At 36.3% G+C, this 18,846-nt stretch overlaps 1 protein-coding gene across 3 annotated transcripts in view; it reads left to right on the top strand.

The window, feature by feature from the left end:
* Nucleotides 1–18,846, top strand: part of Hpf1 (histone PARylation factor 1) — a 30,439-nt gene that overhangs the window by 1,675 nt on the left and 9,918 nt on the right. For all 3 annotated transcript variants that reach the window (XR_012441538.1, XM_020177596.2, XM_074054989.1), the window contains exons 2-6: nt 2,820–2,979; nt 5,981–6,170; nt 7,404–7,502; nt 12,296–12,446; nt 16,590–16,677. Coding sequence is in view for 2 of the 3 variants with exons in the window: in XM_020177596.2 (XP_020033185.1) it covers nt 2,820–2,979; nt 5,981–6,170; nt 7,404–7,502; nt 12,296–12,446; nt 16,590–16,677 (688 nt within the window). In the remaining variant the exon portion in view is untranslated. The remainder of the gene's footprint in view (nt 1–2,819; nt 2,980–5,980; nt 6,171–7,403; nt 7,503–12,295; nt 12,447–16,589; nt 16,678–18,846) is intronic.

Raw genomic sequence — 18,846 nt, forward strand, 5'->3', positions numbered from 1 at the left:
TTGGAGTGCACTTCAAGTGCAAGGCCCTGAGTTAGAACCCCAGTATGGCCAAAAAAAGAAAAAAGTAGTCTATACTCTGGAGCCAGAGTTAAACCCTGTCTAAAGCTAGGTGCCAGTGGCTCAAGCTTGTAATCCTAGCTACTCAGGAGGCAGATTAGAAGGATCATGGTTAGAAGCCAGTCCAAGCAAATAGTTCGTGAGATCCTATCTAGAAAATACAAAAAAGGGTTGGCAGAGTGGCTCAAGTGCTACAGCACCTGCCTAGCAAGCAGGAAGCCCTGAGTTCAAACCCCAGAACCACCAAAAAACAAAACAAAACAAAAAAAAAAACCCTGGCTTGCATCTAAATCCTTATTCCTATGTTAGGAACCTAGGGAAAGTTACACAACCTCAGTGAATAATAGTAATGACTCATAAGGTAATATAAGGATTAAATGAATTCATAGAAAGTGCTTAGAGCAGTGGCAAGACAAGTGCACATACTTAGTTGTTTTTGATTAACTGTAATTGTTTGCTATTATTGACATCTGTTTTTGCATCCACATTTCAACAATCTTTGTTCAATTAAATTTTTTCATGACCTCAGATGCATTATAATCTTGGTACAATAAACATCATTGGTCAATTCCTGGTTCTTTTTCCTTGTTTATTTTATAATCTAACATCTGTGAACCCATTGCCCAACCCAAGAACTGAAATGATAATAGTCCTACATCTCTTACCCTTTCTGCCTAACTTCTTCATGAAGCCCCTATCCAATGTAGCTACCATCCTGAGTTTTGTGTTTTCCCTTGCCTTTTTTTGGGGGGGTGCGGGGCAGGGAGAACAGGGCTTTGCACATGGAAAAGTAGGCACTCTACCTACCTAGAGCCACATTTACAGTCCTCTCTTGACTTTTATTGCTTTTATCTCCTGAATTTATACATAGTGTTTCATTTTTGAACCTCATAGAAAGGTTATCGTGCTGCATATAATCTTAAAGACTTTCTTCATTAAATATTAAGATTGGTCTCCATTGTGTAGCCTTCTTTCCCTTTAAGTGTAATATTCCATTGTTTGAAAGCTCTTATTCTCCCATAGCTAGTTGTATCGCATGTTCTCTTTCTTTGCTCTTAGGACAGTACTCTTATATTCATGTGATTCATAAATACATTTTGCAAACTTCAAATGATACCTAATGTAACATCAGTAAACTTGAGCCTGCTGGGAAAGTGGCAGAATATAAATACGAGAAACATCTAGGTCAGAATTCTCAACTTTAGAAACATTGACATTTGGGGCCAAATAAGTCTGTTGAGCAGCCACCTGCCACACTAGATGCTACCAGTGCACACACAAGTCTCCAGACATTGTGAAATGTCCCAGATTTTTTTTGGGGGGAGGGGAAGACGAGACAACCTGAATTGAGAATACTGATCTAGATAGAAGGGAAAAATAGAGGAATCAAAAAAAGAAAGGATCTGGGTTCCCAGAAAGAAAAAGGTTGCTACTTAGAAAACAGAGTTAGGTAAAGCTAACCTCCAGCTAAGCATATTGTCTTTACAGAAATTTGATTTTTTTGGAGGGGTGGACTGGGGTTTGAATATTTACAGATAATTATAGCTATCTACTAGGCATATAAAACCTAGCACAGTTATATTGCAGATATGCTAGGGATGAATTTTTATAATCCTGCTATTAAAAAGCCTTATCAAGGCTGGGGATATAGAATGCTTGCTAGAGTGCTTGCCTTAGCATGTGCAAGGCCCGGGGTTCAGTCCCCAGCACAGCTAAATAATTAAAGTAGGTAAGTAAGTAAAAGATGGGTCTGGTGGCACACACCTTGTAATCCCAGCTACTTGGAGGCAGGAGGATCTCCAGTATAAGGACAGCAAGAGTAAAGTTAGCAACCAGGCCCTGATGGCTCACATCTATAATCTGCGCTACTCAGGAGGCAGAAATCAGGAGGATCGTGGTTTAAAGCCAGCTCTGGGCAAATAGTTTGCAGTACCCTATCTCGAAAAGGGCCTATCAGAAAAAAAAGGGCTCAAGGGGTAAGAGTGCCTGCCTAGCAGGTGTGAGACCCTGACTTTAAACCCCAGTGCTGCCTAAAAAAAGTAAAATTACCAAGACCCTATTGAAAACAAAAAGCCAGAAGGTGGGGCACAGCTTGGGTAGTAGAGCACAAACATTAGGGCCTGTGTTCAATTTCCAATACTGCAGAGAAGGAAGGGAAAGAACCTTTTCTGAAATAGTTGAATTTTTACTTAGAATTTAGTGTATTCTGTGTTGTTTGTAACTATATTGTTCCTTTGTCACTAACTTCCCTTCTCTTTCTATTCAGAATGTCAAAAGTGACGTAACTTTTTAAGTTAAGGACTCTAATAATTATACTGAATAGCCCAGAACCAACTCTGGTTGGACTTGGCTGAGGAAACAGCTTTTTAACTGATGATAAATCCCTTATATTCAGTTGTTTCTAAGAATTTGCTTCTGGTGTGACCAATGAATCTATTTAAACAAAAGGCGTGGTGACATCTTGTTAACTAAAATAGGACAACCTGCTTTTCATTTATTCTTTTCCTGCTTTTTATCATTTCTTTTTTACTTTTTTGTTTTCTGTGTTGCAGAAATGTACTTAAAGACTTGCTGTGTGGATCTCTCTTCCTCACCATATAAACTGGTTCTTTTTCTATTGCTTTCACTCAATAATACCAGTTAGAGTATTGAAAACACACACATTGCCCAGAGATGAGTGAATAAGAATAAGCAATATTGTTATACAACCAAAGTTATTAAATTGCTTTTGGAGAGCTAAAGTTGTAAATGCCAATTTTCAGTGTGAAAAGACAGTTGACGTAAAGAAGAGTAAATTCTGTGAAGCTGATGTCTCGAGTGATCTTCGCAATGAAATAGAAAATCATTATAAGCTTTCCTTACCTGAAGACTTCTATCACTTCTGGAAGTTTTGTGAAGAACTTGATCCTGAAAACCCAGCTGGTGAGTTGCTCTGTAATCATGCTGCTTCTATGAATGGAAAAGAAGATGCTGAACTAAGAACCATTTTCAAAGTTGTTTCTTAAAAGAGAAATATAGTAAGAGAAAAATGCTATAATAATATATCATTGTACCTACTGTACTAGCAAAGGCAAATAATTTCATGACATTCTTTGATATGAGTGAAAGAAAAGCATTTTCACATGTTGCAAGAGTTGGTATTTAGCTGTTCTATAAACTTGTTTCATGGACTAGGTGAACTAAGAATTATATTCAAGGATTCTTATTGAAACAATGGAAAATGGCTTAAATGCCCACCAATAACACATCTACTTAATGGATATTCATAGTTTTCAAAGAATGAGACAGTTTTAGGAAATGATTCAGTATCATGCTTAAAATAAGTGATAAAAGTATTTATAGCTAATGCTACTATTAGTATTAAAAAAGTCACAGATACACACCCACATCTCTGGCTACTGTACATGTGTTTAGAGTCTCTGAAAGTCTACACAAGAGATTGGTAGTGGGTTACAGTAGTTCTTAACTAGTAAGCAGTCTCATACACTACTTATGGAAATGTGTATTGGTACGGACTGAATTCTCACAGTGTGTGTCCGAACACTTCCAACTGCATTTTCTCTAAAAGTGTATAAACACTTATTAGCTAATGTTCTCTTTAGCATTTCTAGAATAGAAAAAAAAAGTGAGAGCTGGAGATGTAGCTCGGTGATAGGATGCATGCCTAACATTCCTGAGGCCCTGGGAAAAAAGTAGAAAAAAAAATCAGAAATGGTAAATGTCCGTCAGTATATAATGGAATATCATGCTCTATTAAAAATCATTTAAAATAACATTGAACAGCATAAGAAAATACTCAGGAAACTTAAGTGGGGACAGGGCAGAGGACAAAAGGCAGATTAAAAAATAGTATGATTTGGAGCTGGGAATGTACTTCAGTGATAGGGCATTTGCCTAAAATGCATAAGACCCTAGGTTTGATCCATAGCACAACAACAACAACAACAAAAACCCAGCATGATCTCACTTTTAAGATGTTTATACTATATCTTTCATGGTAGAAGAAAGTGTTGAAAGTTGTTGCTATATGCCAGGCTATTAACCTTATTACTCTAATTTTGTTGTAGAGAGAGTATAAGCCATAATAGGAAGGAACAAGGGTTTTTGCTGGTTGAGATAAGGATAGCTATACAGGGAGTTGACTCACATTGATTTCCTGTGCATGTGTGTTACCTTCTAGGTTAATTCTTTTTGATCTAACCTTTTCTCTAGTTCCTGGTCCCCTTCTCCTATTGGCCTCAGTTGCTTTAAGGTATCTGCTTTAGTTTCTCTGCATTAAGGGCAACAAATGCTAGCTAGTTTTTTAGGTGTCTTACCTATCCTCACCCCTCCCTTGTGTGCTCTCGCTTTTATCATGTGCTCATAGTCCAATCCCATTGTTGTGTTTGCCCTTGATCTTATGTCCACATATGAGGGAGAACATACGATTTTTGGTCTTTTGGGCCAGGCTAACCTCACTCAGAATGATGTTCTCCAATTCCATCCATTTACCAGCGAATGATAACATTTTGTTCTTCATGGCTGCATAAAATTCCATTGTGTATAGATACCACATTTTCTTAATCCACTCATCAGTTTTGGGGCATCTGGGATGTTTCGAAAGCTTAGCTATTATGAATAGTGCTGCAATAAACATGGGTATACAAGTGGCTCTATCATAGTCTAGCACATGCTAGAATATGCCCAGGAGGGGTGTGACTGGATTGGATGGTAGTTCTAGTTTTAGTTTTTTGAGGAACCTCCTACTGTTTTCCATAGCGGTGGCACTAATTTATATTTCTACCAACAGTGTAGAAGTGTTCTCCACCCCCAACCCCACACATCCTTGCCAGCATTTGTTGTGTATGTTATTAATGATGATCATTCTCACTAAAGTAAGATGAAATCTCAGTGTCGTTTTGATTCAAATTTCCTTTATTGCCAAGGATGTTAAGAATTTCTTTATGTATTATTGGCCATTTGTACTTCTAATTTTGAGAAATGTCTGTTCAGTTTGCCCATTTCTTCAGTGGATTGTTGACTCTTTCCAGCATTAGCTTTTTGAGATTGCAGTATATCCCTTGTTAGATGTATAACTGGCAAAGATTTCTCCCATTCTGTAGGCTGTATCTTCAGTCTAAGTGACTGCTGTGCAGAGACTTATTTTTTATTTATTTTTATTGTGCTGGGAGTACACAAAGCTTTCTAGTTTGATGTCTTCCTATTTGTCAGTCCTTTCTCTGAATTACACTGGAGCATATAGGCATAGCTAATAACTGTGAACTCCAATGGCTTAGCAATTAAACCTTTTTTTTTTTGGGGGGGGTGAGATTGAAGTTTGAACTCAGTGCTTTGCACTTGCAAAGTAAGCACTCTACTGCTTGAGCCCACATGTCCAGTCCATGTTGTTCTAGTTATTTTAGAGATAGTCCGACAAACGATTTGCTCTGGCCTCTAACCACCATCCTCCCAATTTCAGCCTCCCAAGTAGCTAGGATAATAGATGTGAGCCACTTGCACCCAGCTTTAAAACATGCTTAATCCACACTTTTTTTTTTCTCTCTGTTATCTTTCCCTTAATCTGTATAATTAAAAATGACAGCAGTGTAGGAATGAGGCAAGGTAAATGTTTCTGGCTCTGATATGCCTCTAAGAATGCAAAAGTCTTGCTTTGACTAAAATAAGAAAAATAGAAACATTTGAAATGTTAAGCTAATTCAGTGGTAAACTTAAGAGGAAATTCTAATTTAATACCACATTTCTGTTACTCTGATTTCTTTCCATTGAGTTTTTCTGACATCTTCACATGTGACTGAAGACTTTTTTTTTTAATTTTTGAAGCTCATTTTTAAGACAATAGCTTAGAAATCATTTGCTAATAAAAGGCATTATTTTCTATTTGCCACCAGAAAGTGTTGCCTAAGTAAACTTATTTTCTTTACAGATTCACTTTCCACAAGTCTTGGACTTCGCTTAGTGGGTCCTTATGATATCCTTGCTGGAAAACATAAGTCGAAGAAAAAATTCACAGGGTTAAATTTTAATCTCCATTGGAGGTTCTACTATGATCCTCCTGAGTTCCAGACCATTATTATTGGAGATAATAAAACTCAATACCACATGGGGTATTTCAGGTAAAGGATATTTTCTTCTCTTTAAACTACTACTCTGCTAATAAGTGTAAGTAGAATTTGCTGGCATCAACCAAGGTGAAAGGCCTATTTTCCCCTTACACAAGCCATCTGTTTTTCTTGGTACTTTTTACCATTTTAACCTGCCCTAGGATGGTGAAGTCTTTAGGTTGAACATCACTGGTGTTTTGTTTGTGGCTATAAACCTTTTTCTCTTTGGGGTTCAGAAGAGCTTCTTTGGCTAAAGAAATATAAGTTAGAGCAATGAGGGGGATTTTGTTTTGAAACAGGGACTCAATGTGTTGCTGGAGATGTTTTCAAAATCCTAGGCTCGAGCTATCCTCCCACCTTAACTTTTGCAGTAGCTGGGAAGAGCATCTCTTACTTAATACACAGTGTGCTTCCAGATGCCAGAGTGATAGCTGGTTATTAAAGACTGGGATCTGGACTCAGAAATGCTGGTACTACTATTTATTATCTTGGTGACCCTGTGTCAATCATTAGTGACTATAACCTTCTATGATGAAGTTCCTTCTTCTAAAACAATGTGGATATAATTGTATATACCTGATAGGAATATTATGAGGGTTAAATGAATACATGCAGATGCTTAGAGAGTTAAGTAGAAGTAGTGTGAGGGGGAAAAGACCTGTCCACTTGTACCAGTAGTGTTATCCTTTAACACAGAGTTTAAGTATAAGACAACGGAGAAGATCAGATGTGCTCAGGGAGAAGTATTGTACAAAAGAGTGCTCATGGAACTGGGAATTAAGTCATATAGATTCTGCTTCTGGCTTTGACATTAACTTACAAGGATATTGGCAGAGTATGTTAACCTCTCTGTATTGGTTTCCTTAATTTTAAAATAAGCTAAAAAAGGACTTGGTTATATACATGAATAGGATTCTTTCAGCTCCAGTATTTTGTAGTCCTTTCTACTATTTCCTTTCTTTTTTTTTAACAAACTCTAAAATGGGGACAATCAGTGTGTATACTTTTCTCTACTTCCTTGGCAGGCATATTCCCCCTTTCTTTGTATTTAGGTATAAAAGTAAGTAGGTAGTAAGAATCTTAATATTAGTTTGTTATGTAAATAAGATGTCATAGATGTTCCTAAGAAACTTGGAAATTTATTTCAATTTTCACAGGTATAAATTATTGTCTGTAGAACTAAAATTCTGCTTGGCCTAATAATATAAATTATGGGCAGCTAAATTTTTTATTCTATTAAAACAGGGATTCTCCTGATGAGCTTCCTGTATATGTTGGTGTAAATGAAGCAAAGAAAAATTGTTTAATTGTTCAAAATGGAGATAATGTGTTTGCTGCAGTCAAGTAAGAAAATATTTTAATTCTGTTTATAATTAAATATCTGTTTACATGTTCACAGTACATTACAAAGCGGAATTCGGGTAGCCCAAAAGTTGTAGTTTTCTAAAGAGCATTTCTGTGACTTTTCCACATAGTCTTATTACACATTTCTATTTTGCTATTCTTCATAAAAAATATGTAACTATATTACATTTAGTGAACATATTGCATGATCTTGGGTTTGGGTATGTATCTCAGTGGTAGAGTGCTTGCCTACCATGGGCAAAGCCTGGAAAATGAATGAATGAATGAATGAATAAATAAATAAGTAAAATACATATAAATCTTGACCTTAGGTGTCCTATGGCAAAAGCAAAGGTTTTTTTTAGACATCTGATTTTAAACACTGTCATTATTAGTTCATGTACAAGTCTACTATATTTGTTAAAACAGAAAGGTTTAGTACAGTAAAGTAGGTGCTAATAAAATCCTTGGAAGGGTTGAAGGAACTGGCTGAGCCTATAAGAATGACAGTTGTATGGCAGAATTGGCTTACCAATAGAGATTGTCTCTGCTATCATCAGGAAGCTGGGAAATCAACTGTTATCAATATAAGGAGCTCCAGAACCACCCTGTCTTTGACATAGCCTATATCAGTAAAACTGATGTCCTGCTTTCTGCCTCAGCCATGAAGCTAAGGAGCACGTACTAAGTTCTCATCTTCAGCTGCTCCAGAACTCTCAGTTTCAGCTGCTCCAGAACTTTCAGCTGTCTGTATTAGGGCACTTTGGAAGTATAGAAGCACAGCTGCTACCTTGTATTTCTTCTGCCTTTCAGACTTAATAGAATTGCATCTGCTTGGGAAAAACTAGGTCCTATGCAGAACCTGAGCAGAAGCAGAAGAAAGTTCAACAAGCTTTCATGTGGAAGGGGTTAGAATGGAGCTGAGTGAGCCAGTCAGTACATTAGCTACAAATATGATCTAAAGCCCTATGTCAGTTGTGCAGTTTGCATTGTAATAAAATGAAGAAAATGCAATCTTTATCACTTTAAATAAAATAGGTAGAACATGTTATATGTGACTTCTTTTAGTCCTCTCTCTTTAAAGGGCAGTAGAGAAGTCTAACCAAGTTAATCTAGTGTAACCACTAGTCTGTGCTGTGAACATACTGGTATATCTTTAGGGCAGCTATGTTGTAGATGTCCAAGACAAAGCCTCTTAGTTCTCTGCTAATACCTCTGAGTTTCATATAAAATGTTGCTTGGCATTTGTCAGATTGATCATTCAATTTAAATTGGTGCCATCTTTATTAGAAATTATAATTGTTTGCTTGTTGTCTGTCTTAAGCGTTAACATGGGGACAGAGGCTTTATCTTTGAATGGTAGATGCTCCATAAGTCATTTATTCATCTCACACATACTTGGTATTAAAAATACCTAATTTTTAATTTGTATTACAAGTCTTGTCTTAATAGAATTTTTTGTATTAAAAAAAGATAGCATAATACTGTTTAATCTAGAAGAATCCAAGATTGTTCTGGTATTTTTTTTTTTTTTAGCTTATTGGAGGACACAAAAGAAAAATAAAAAAACAAACAAGTGATATTACTTATAATTTAAAGGAAATCTAACGAGTATTTTAGGAACTACTTCCAATAATTTATTTCAAGTGGGTGAAATACTATTTTGAAATTAAACTGCTTTAATACTTCTTAAATATTATAACTACTTTTGTTTTAGAAGACCTTCCTTTACTTAAATCAACTAGTCAGAACATTTAACTTCTTTTTATGTTTATTTACTTCTATAACATTGTGAGTTAAGTTCTTTCAATGCAGACTATTTAAATAATTTTTTTTGAGAAAGGGTTTTGCCATGTAGCCCCTCTCCCAAACAAATTATCTGTATGGCTCAACAAAGTTCTCTATGGAAGATTGAATACTAGCTAAAGAAATGCAAATTGCCAGCAAAGATTAATAAAGGTAATGATAACCAGTAATGGTCAGGGTATAAGAAACCTTACTAGTGTAAGTGCTATGTGATAAAACCTTTGTAGAGAGCAGTTTAAAAAATGTTTAAACAGCCATTTTCCAAGATTGCTTGACGGTAATTAACATTACCAGGAATTGTGCTAAGTACACATTTACACCATCAGCAATGTCACCTTGTAGCTTTTAAATGGAATTAGGTGTGTCTACTCTCAAAAAATACGTTTGTTAAAGAAAAACAAAAAGTTAGAAACATCTTGCATATCTAGCATTAGGAAAATTAGATAAATATGAAATGTACGTAAGCAATAATGCCTGATACTGATATTTGTTGCGAAGAGGGCAAATAACAGAATATTGTAGAAGGTTTCCATTTCATACTGCCAAGTGCACATTGGAAAAAGTCTCAGTGTACTCAAGATTTTAAAAATATTTATCTTTGGCCAGCGAAGGTAAGACTGATTTCCCCCCCCCCCCTTTTTTTCCCTTGTAAAAATAAAGCTGGGAGTGCTTTTGACCTCATGGATCTCTTACAAGATCTCAGGACGCTTATGATCTCTGACCCAAGATCAGAAGTATTCATAATAATTTGTTTTGCACCAATGGCACAAAGGTAATGGTGGATAAAACTGTAGACAATCTTGGCAGGAATCAAGGCATTGACAACAAATTAGCAATAATTTAATGCAAGGGCCATATAAGAATGTCAGTGACGAAAGAGTCTAAGTGTATTAGATCTCTTACTGGTGTAGCACTTACACTAGTAAGGTTTCTTACACCCTGACCATCACTGGTTATTATCATTACCTTTATTAATCTTTGCTGGCAATTTGCATTTCAATGCCATTGAGTTCATTGTTTTAACATTCCGTATGATGACATGGTTTATCTCAAGAAAGTTGACAGTTGTGTGACTGAATGATGACTTGAATTTTTCCCAACTTTTACCCGGTTATTTGGGCACAGGCATTTGCAGAACAAAAAATTTTCTCGAATCAAAAATATGACTCATTGTATTTAGTGCCACTGATAAAATTCAAGGTTTCTAACAAAAATTAAATTGGAGGTACTTATAACCACCATAATGAGCTTGACAGCTTCTTACTACCTAAAGATTTCTAATGAGATTTATGATAATGCGAACAAATGTGATTTTTTTTTTTTACATTGTTACATAATGGAAAGATTTTGATGTAATAAAATTCATCAACTCACATGAATTTGATATAAATGAAAGTTTCAACATTTGGAAAATCTGCATAACCAATGTTCCAAATGACCATTGCATGATACTATAAAACATATATGGGTAAAAGATTCAGAGTTCAAGGTATTCTGATGAACTTAATGTAACTGCACAAAATGTTCATAGTTATGGTTTGTTTGCACACTGCACCTTATCATGATACTTAGTCATATACCATTGTTGAGAGTAGGTTTGAAGCTAAAAGTAGTTCTGACATAGAGGTAGTCATAAACATGTGACAAAGGACCTTCATTACTACACAAGACCTTACTAGAAAAAAATGGAAAGAGGATGTTTTAGGCAATGGAGTAGTCCCTTTCCTTGTGTTGGAAAGTAGGCAAATAAGAGACACAGAGTAGTTGAAGGCTCTATGTGCCATGCCAGAGAGCTTGAGAAAGATTGATTCACATTTAGCATGATCAAATTTGCCTTTTATGGTTAATATAAATATATTCTCTTGGTATACAGCTGATGATGATTGAAGGTAAGATTTCACATAACCATGTGTGCTGCAGTCAAGAGGTGGTTTGGGTTTCTATGGCACTTTAATCCGTCCTTACTAGTTCTTTGAGCTTGGTAAGTTGATTATCCTTTGTACCTCAGTTTCCTGATATGTAAAGAGCAGTGGAAAAATCATATCCACTGTAAATGTTCTAAGGCCTTTTACAGTACTAGGTCAGTGGCAGGGTTATAGTAAATACTGTAAGCTGGGTACTAGTGGTTCATGTAATCCTAACAGTAAATACTGTAAACCCTCAAATGCAAATACAAGTGAGTTTCTTCCTGGTACTGGCTGGAGAGGAAGAGGATTGACTTCTATCTCCAACTTGGTGCCACTTTCAGCTTTTCTTTTTATTCTTGACCTACTATACTACTGGCAAAATCTTCAACCTGTTGTTGATAAAATATAAAATTACTTCTGTAACTGAAATTAATGTATTGTACTATTCACATTTTTAAAAACTAATTTGGATTATGCTTTTGTGTAAGCTTACAAAGCAGTATTGCTTGCCTGTTACATTTTCTAAATTTATCTTAACACAAATTTGAAGTTCACATTTGAAAAAAGAATCAATTGACTTCAAGTATGGAATAGTATTGCTTGCCTGTTATATTTTCTAAATTTATCTTAACACAAATTTGAAGTTCACATTTGAAAAAAAAATCAGTTGACTTCAAGTATTATAATGGAGTTCCCTTGCTCTTTTAAGAGAATCATTTTTGGTGTCTACATACTATTTTTCCCTCTTCTGATGCCAGTATGCCATATCTTAATATTCTAGCAGAGCAACTTAAAACTTGACTTAGTCTCAGCTTTTTAAATAGCTCTTACCTTTCTTATGTCTATAACAAATATATAATACAAGCTTGAGTCATATTTTCTTTTTCTGTGACTGGCATATTTTTATTAATAATGCTTTTCCTTGCTTGATTAAAAGTACTATGAATTTTCAGAGAACCATTTGTAATTATTTTGCTGATTTTCTTGCATAGAATTTGACATTTTTATCTTTGCTCCCTTAAGTTCTGTGTACTTAATGCAGCGACTAGCAATATATGAGGGCTTTTACTTCTTTTTCAGATTATTTTTGATGAAAAAAATTAAAGAAGTAACAGATAAAAAGAAAAGTAGTCTCTTGAAAAACATAGATGACAAACTCACAGAAGCAGCCAGAAAGCTGGGGTACTCACTGGAACAGAGAACCATGAAGATGAAACAGAGAGATAAGAAAGTATGATTTCAGTTTGTCTGTCTCTGACTGTGGTACTGTTTACCATATTTTTTGCTCTTAATTCTTCTCCATCTGCACCTTATTTTCTAACCCTATCCTAAGATCTGGATGCCATTCCTCAGGGGGCCCTTTGGGAGTATCCAGTGCTTGGGTCTCCAGGACAGAACTGGAGCAGGGTGGCTCTTGCAGGTTGGCAGCAGCAGGCCAAGTCCTATAACTAGGGAGATTGCTGCTGTGGTTGCATAACTCATGCCAGAGTTCCTAGTCTTTTATTGTTGTTGTATCAGTGAATCATTCATAAGGTTAAGTGAAAGCACCTTTGTACATGATATTTACTTAATTTCCTTCTTTAATGGCTGAGGTCTGTTGATTTAGTGCCAGGTGTTTTGGGGTGGGGTTAGTTTTGTAAAAATCACTTAAGAATGACTTAGTTAAGAACTTCAAAGGTAGTCCCTTGTAAGAGACAGTGCACATTTAGGATTTGTTACTTTTTTCCAGTAAATGTGTATAAGCAGTCCTTCCTTTTCCTTAGTGATCCTGTTAACATTTCCTTTTGTATCTCCAAATGCCTGCAGTGTTTTTTGTTTTTTTTTTTTAATTCATATGTGCATACAATGCTTGGGTCATTTCTCCCCCCCTCCCCCCATCCCCTCCCTTACCACCCACCCCACCCCTTTCCTCTTCTCCCCACCCCCTCCATACCCGGCAGAAACTATTTTGCCCTTGTCTCTAATTTTGTTGAAGAGAGAGCCTGAGCAATAATAGGAAGGAACAAGGGTTTTTGCTGGTTGAGATAAGGATAGCTATACAGGGAGTTGACTCATATTAATTTCCTGTGCGTGTGTGTTACCTTCTAGGTTAATTCTTCTTGATCTAACCTTTTCTCTAGTTCCTGGTCCCCTTCTCCTATTGGCCTCAGTTGCTTTTAATGTATCTGCTTTAGTTTCTCTGCGTTGAGGGCAACAAATGCTAGCTAATTTTTTAGGTGTCTTACCTATCCTCATATCTCCCTTGTGTGTTCTCGCTTTTATCTTGTGATCAAAGTCCAATCCCCTTGTTGTGTTTGCCCTTGATCTAATGTCTGCATATGAGGGAGAATATACAATTTTTGGTCTTTTGGGCCAGGCTAACCTCACTCAGAATGAAGTTCTCCAATTCCATTCATTTACCAGCAAATGATAACATTTCATTCTTCTTCATGGCTGCATAAAATTCCATTGTGTATAGATACCACATTTTCTTGATCCATTCTTCAGTAGTGGGGCATCTTGGCTGTTTCCATAACTTGGCTATTGTGAATAGTGCTGCAATAAACATGGGTGTGCCTGCAGTGTTTTGTAAAGGAACAAGTACTTTTGGATTTTTCAGACTAAGCTAATGTAAATTGAAGAATTCTGCTTTGGTAGAAATGAGTATGTTGTGGAAGGACATTTATCACTGGAATGAGAACTTGTCATTCTCCAGCCTTTCACATTTGTGTGAACATTCTCAGCTAAAGCAAATGAAGTACTTGTTATTCCTGAATAAACTAATACTGGTGACAAGTACCTTAGTGTACTTTAAGTGTTGAAGATCCTCCTCTGATCTTTTTCTTTTTTTGGCAGTACTGGGATTTGAACTCACGGCTTCACACTTGCTAGGCAGGTGATCTACCAGTTTAGCCAAGGCCTCCGGCCCTTTTTCGAAATTGGGTCTCACTTTTTTGCCTGGGCTACGTTAGACTACCACAGTCCTATTTAAGGCTTCCTGCTGTGGGTGACATGACAGGAAAATGCCACTATGCCCAGTTTTTTTCCATTGAAATGGCGTCTCCTACAGACTGTCTTGGAACCACCATCCTCCTGATATTAGCCTCCCACATAGCTGGTGTGATAGATAGATGTACACCACTGTACCCAGGTATTGGTTGAGATGGGATCTTGTGAAACTTTTGCTGGGACTAGCCTTGAACTGCCATCCTTCCAATCTCAGCCTCTCAAGCTACTAGGATTATAGGCGTAAGCCATCAGCACCCAGCTTCCTTCTCTAATCTTGATTCAACTGCAGTGGTGATATCTGATGAGCTGTAGACTGAATTGTCATCTTAACTGTTCTTTCTATACTCCTAAAAACCAGAAATAATTTCTAAAAAGTACATAATTTAACGAGACTCTTTACAATACAGCATTTTTTAACTAATATTTTAATATTGCCATTTTTACCTTTTTTAGGAAGGCTAAATGAAGGGTATCAATTCTGGCTTTATTATTTTAATTTGTCTTTACTAAAGACTTAGCTTCTATAGATTGTGAGTCTAGCTTCCCTTACTTATTTCTAATTTTGTGGAATGTTTTTCCGTCCTTTTAGTTCTGTCCGTGCTGATAGGTATAAAATGACATGTGTTTAAATTGCATTTCTTTTATAAAAGAAATGTTTCTCACGTCTCTTGAATATTTTTATTTCATTTGTGACCTGAACTTTGGCCATTTTTCTATCAGGATTAGGAGTATTCTTACTCTTACTTGTCTTTTGTTAGTCTTTTCCTTTATTTGTAATCGTCTCTTAAGAGAGGATTACATAATGTTCATAAGTTATTTGTCTTAGTTTTTGTTTTGTTTCTGAGACAGAATCTCGCTAGGTTGCCAAGGCTGGCCTTGAACTCTCAAGCCTCCTGCCTCAGCCTGCTGAGTAGTGGGATTATAGGCATACAAATCACACCCAGTTGTTCTTAATTTTTATTTCTTAGTTTTTTTAAACAGTAAACTCTGTCTTTTTCTCCAGTACAAAATTATAAAAGAAATTTGCTTTTTAGTAGTTTGCTTATAGTTTTGTTTTTACATTCAATCCTGAAGTCCAACAAGAAATTATTTTAGTATAAAGATTAAGAAATTAAGTTATAACTTCATTTTTTTTCCAAATAGTGGGTAATTGTCTAAAAACTTCATTTAAATAATCTGTCCTTCCTGTCAAAAGATAAAGAAGCAGAAGAGTAGTGGGAGATGAGTGAAGTAAGTTTTAAGATACCAGAGATTTATGTGAGAAAACTTGAGAATTAGATTATTTTTAGACTGTGTCTTTCTTTTATCCTGGAAGCTTTCATTGGACTACATGAATAAGTGGAATATTGTAGCAGATGTTTTATTAAGAAAATACCCAGGAGCCAAAAATGGTGGTTCATGCCTGTAATCCTAACGACTAAGGAGGCGGAAGCAAGAAGATTGAGAGTTCAAAGCCAGCCTAGGGACAGTTAGGGAGATCCTATCTAAAAAATAATATAAAAACAAAAAGCTGGGGGCTTAGCTCAAGCAATAGAGTTTAAGACCCTAGGTTCAATCCGCAGTATTAAAAAAAAAAAAAAAAGACCTAGGCTAGGCATGGTGGTATATACCTATAATTCCAGCACTCAGGAGGCTGAGGTAGGAAGATGGTGAGTTTGAGGCCAACCTGGACTATACAACAAGTAGCCCAGTCTCAAAAAAACAAAAGAAAAGGAAAAAAAGCCTAAAAAATAATGTCAGTAGTGTGAATAAAAGGAAGAATGTTGATTGGAAAGATTGTGGCGGTGGTTGTAGCTGGGTCTTTTTTTGTCTTTAAAGAAAACTATCCAATAAAAGCAAATGGGTTATATAATTTGCCTGTAAAGGGTATCACATACTTAGAAACTGTCATAACTTTGGGAAGTTTATAAACAAACCTACATGTTGCAGGTACAAATAGGGTCTGAGTTTGGCAGACAGGTAAGAATAATTCTGTCTTTTCTGCTTAAAAAAAAAAATCCATCTTCTTTTTAGACCCAGGTTCTTATGCTCTGCCGAGAAAATGCTTTGACCGTAGAGGATGCTGATATTCTGACTTACTTCTGGTAACAGGAAGCACGGGGATTCTTCCCTAATGAGGATACAGACTTCTCAATTACTAGCACGATTAATAAAAGCTACTAATTTCACTGTTTTATAATTACTTCAAGTTCTTGTTTTTTATCTAATTTTAAAGGAAAGAAATAGAATTAAATTTTTAGCACAGTGTCCAAATTCACTGAAATGTCATTGAATGTTTTAGCAGAAATGTTCAGGTTGTGTGTAGTGTGTTCTTTTTCCGAGGGTGAAGAGTTAGTTTCATTTGGTCTTTTTACCGTAATTTTATTTATTTTTCTCATTAATGTAGGTTGTGACAAAGACCTTTCATGGTGCAGGCTTGGTTGTCCCAGTAGATAAAAATGATGTTGGATACAGAGAGCTCCCTGAAACAGATGGTAAATATTTTTCATATGTAAGCATGTGCATGTTAGTACATTTGGAGGAAGGTTTTCCTTATGTTGAGAAATAAGTAGTTGTTAAGAGCAAAGTCTGGTTTAGCCAGTAATGCCTGAGTTAAAACTGGATTCATAGCTATGTGATCTTGACCAAATTTTTTAACCAGGCAAATAAGATACCATTTGTTGAGCAATTCTTAAATGTCATGTATATAGCACATGGATCAAGTGCTGTATAAAACATAATAATGTAATCCTTACACAACTCCTTAGGTCTTTACTTCCCTACCAACCCTAACTGATTTGTAGTGACTGCCTAGAGCATTGTGGTAAGATTCTAAGGGTCCCAATCAATTACCTGTGGGTGTAGGAAGGAACCACTTATTTTCTACCCTTAAGGAAGGAGGATTACCATACCTCAAAGATCAAAAAACTCCACCCAGAAACTCCTAGACAACCATAAACAGCTTCAGCAATGTAGCTGGATACAAAATCAACTTACAAAAATCAGTAGCCTTTCTGTACACCAACAATGAACAAATTGAGAAATAATATAGAAAAACAATGCCATTTACAATAGCCTCAACGAAAAATCAGATACCTACGCATAAACTTAACAAAGGATGTAAATGACCTCTACAAGGAGAACTACAAACCACTGAAGAAAGAGATTGAGGAAGACTACAGTTGGTGGAAAGATCTCCCGTGCTCATGGATTGGTAGAATCAACATAGTAAAAATGGCTATACTACTAAAAGCAATCTACATGTTCAATGAAATTCCCATCAAAATCCCAATGACATTCTTCACAGAGATTGAAAAATCTACCTTAAAGTTCATTTGGATACACAAAAGACTGCAAATAGCTAAGGCAATACTCAACAAAAGAGCAATATTGGAGGTATCACAATACCTGACTTCAAACTATACTACAGAGCTATAGCAATAAAAACAACATGGTACTGGTACAAAAATAGACATGAAGACCAGTGGAACAGAATAGAGGACCCAGATATGAATCCACACAGCTATGCCCACCTTAGTTTTGACAGAGGTGCCAGAAACATACGATGGAGAAAAGACAGTCTCATCAACAAATATTTCTGGGAAAAGTGAAATTAGATCCCTATCCCTGCCTGTCACCCTGTGCTGGTGTCAACTCAAAAAGGATTAAGGACTTTAATATCAGACCCGAAACTCTGAAGTTAGTACATGAAAGAGCAGGGAATACTCTGGAAGCAGTAGGTATAGGCAAGGACTTCCTCAGTAGAACTCCAACAGCCCAGCAACTAAGACAAAGGATGGACAAATGGGACTATATGAAATTAAAAAGGTTCTACACAACAAAAGAAATGGTCTGTAAATTGAAGAGACCACACATAGAGTGGGAGGAAGTCTTTGCTAGTTATACATCAGATAAGGGACTGATAAGCAGAATATACAGGGAGCTCAAAAACCTAAACTCCTCAAAAATCAATGAACCATGAAAGGAGTGGGCAACTGAACTAAACAACTTTTTCAAAGGAAGAAGTCCAAATGGCCAAAAAACACATGAAAAAATGTTCGCCATCCCTGGCCATAAAGGAAATGCAAATCAACCACACTAAGATTCCACCTCACTCCTGTTAGAATAGCTAGCATCAAGAACACCGCCAACAAATATTGGCGAGGATGTGGGGAAAAAGGAACCCTCATACACTGCTGGTGGGAATGTAAGCTAGTACAACCAGTTTGGAAAACAATGTGGAGGCTTCTTAAACTAAACATAGATCTCCCATATGATCCAGCAATACCACTCCTAGGGATGTACCTGAAGGAATGCGACTCAGGTTATTACAAAGGCACCTGCACACCCATGTTTATTGCAGCACTATTCACAATAGCCAAGCTATGGAAACAGCCAAGATGCCCCATTACTGACAAATGGATTAAGAAACTGTAGTATTTATACACAGTGGAATTTGCTCAGCCACAAAGAATGAAAGTTTTTAATTCGCAGGTACATGGATGGGACAGGAGAACATCATCTTAAGTCAGCCAGTCTCAGAAGGCCAAAAATCACATATTCTCTCTCATATGCAGATTATAGAACTAAAACAAATGCAGTAATATTATTGGACATGGTTCACACACTAACAGGAGAACGTGCATGGGAGGAATAGGGAAAGG

The sequence above is a fragment of the Castor canadensis genome, chromosome 14, assembly GCF_047511655.1.
Source record: "Castor canadensis chromosome 14, mCasCan1.hap1v2, whole genome shotgun sequence".
Taxonomy (NCBI): Eukaryota; Metazoa; Chordata; class Mammalia; order Rodentia; family Castoridae; genus Castor; species Castor canadensis.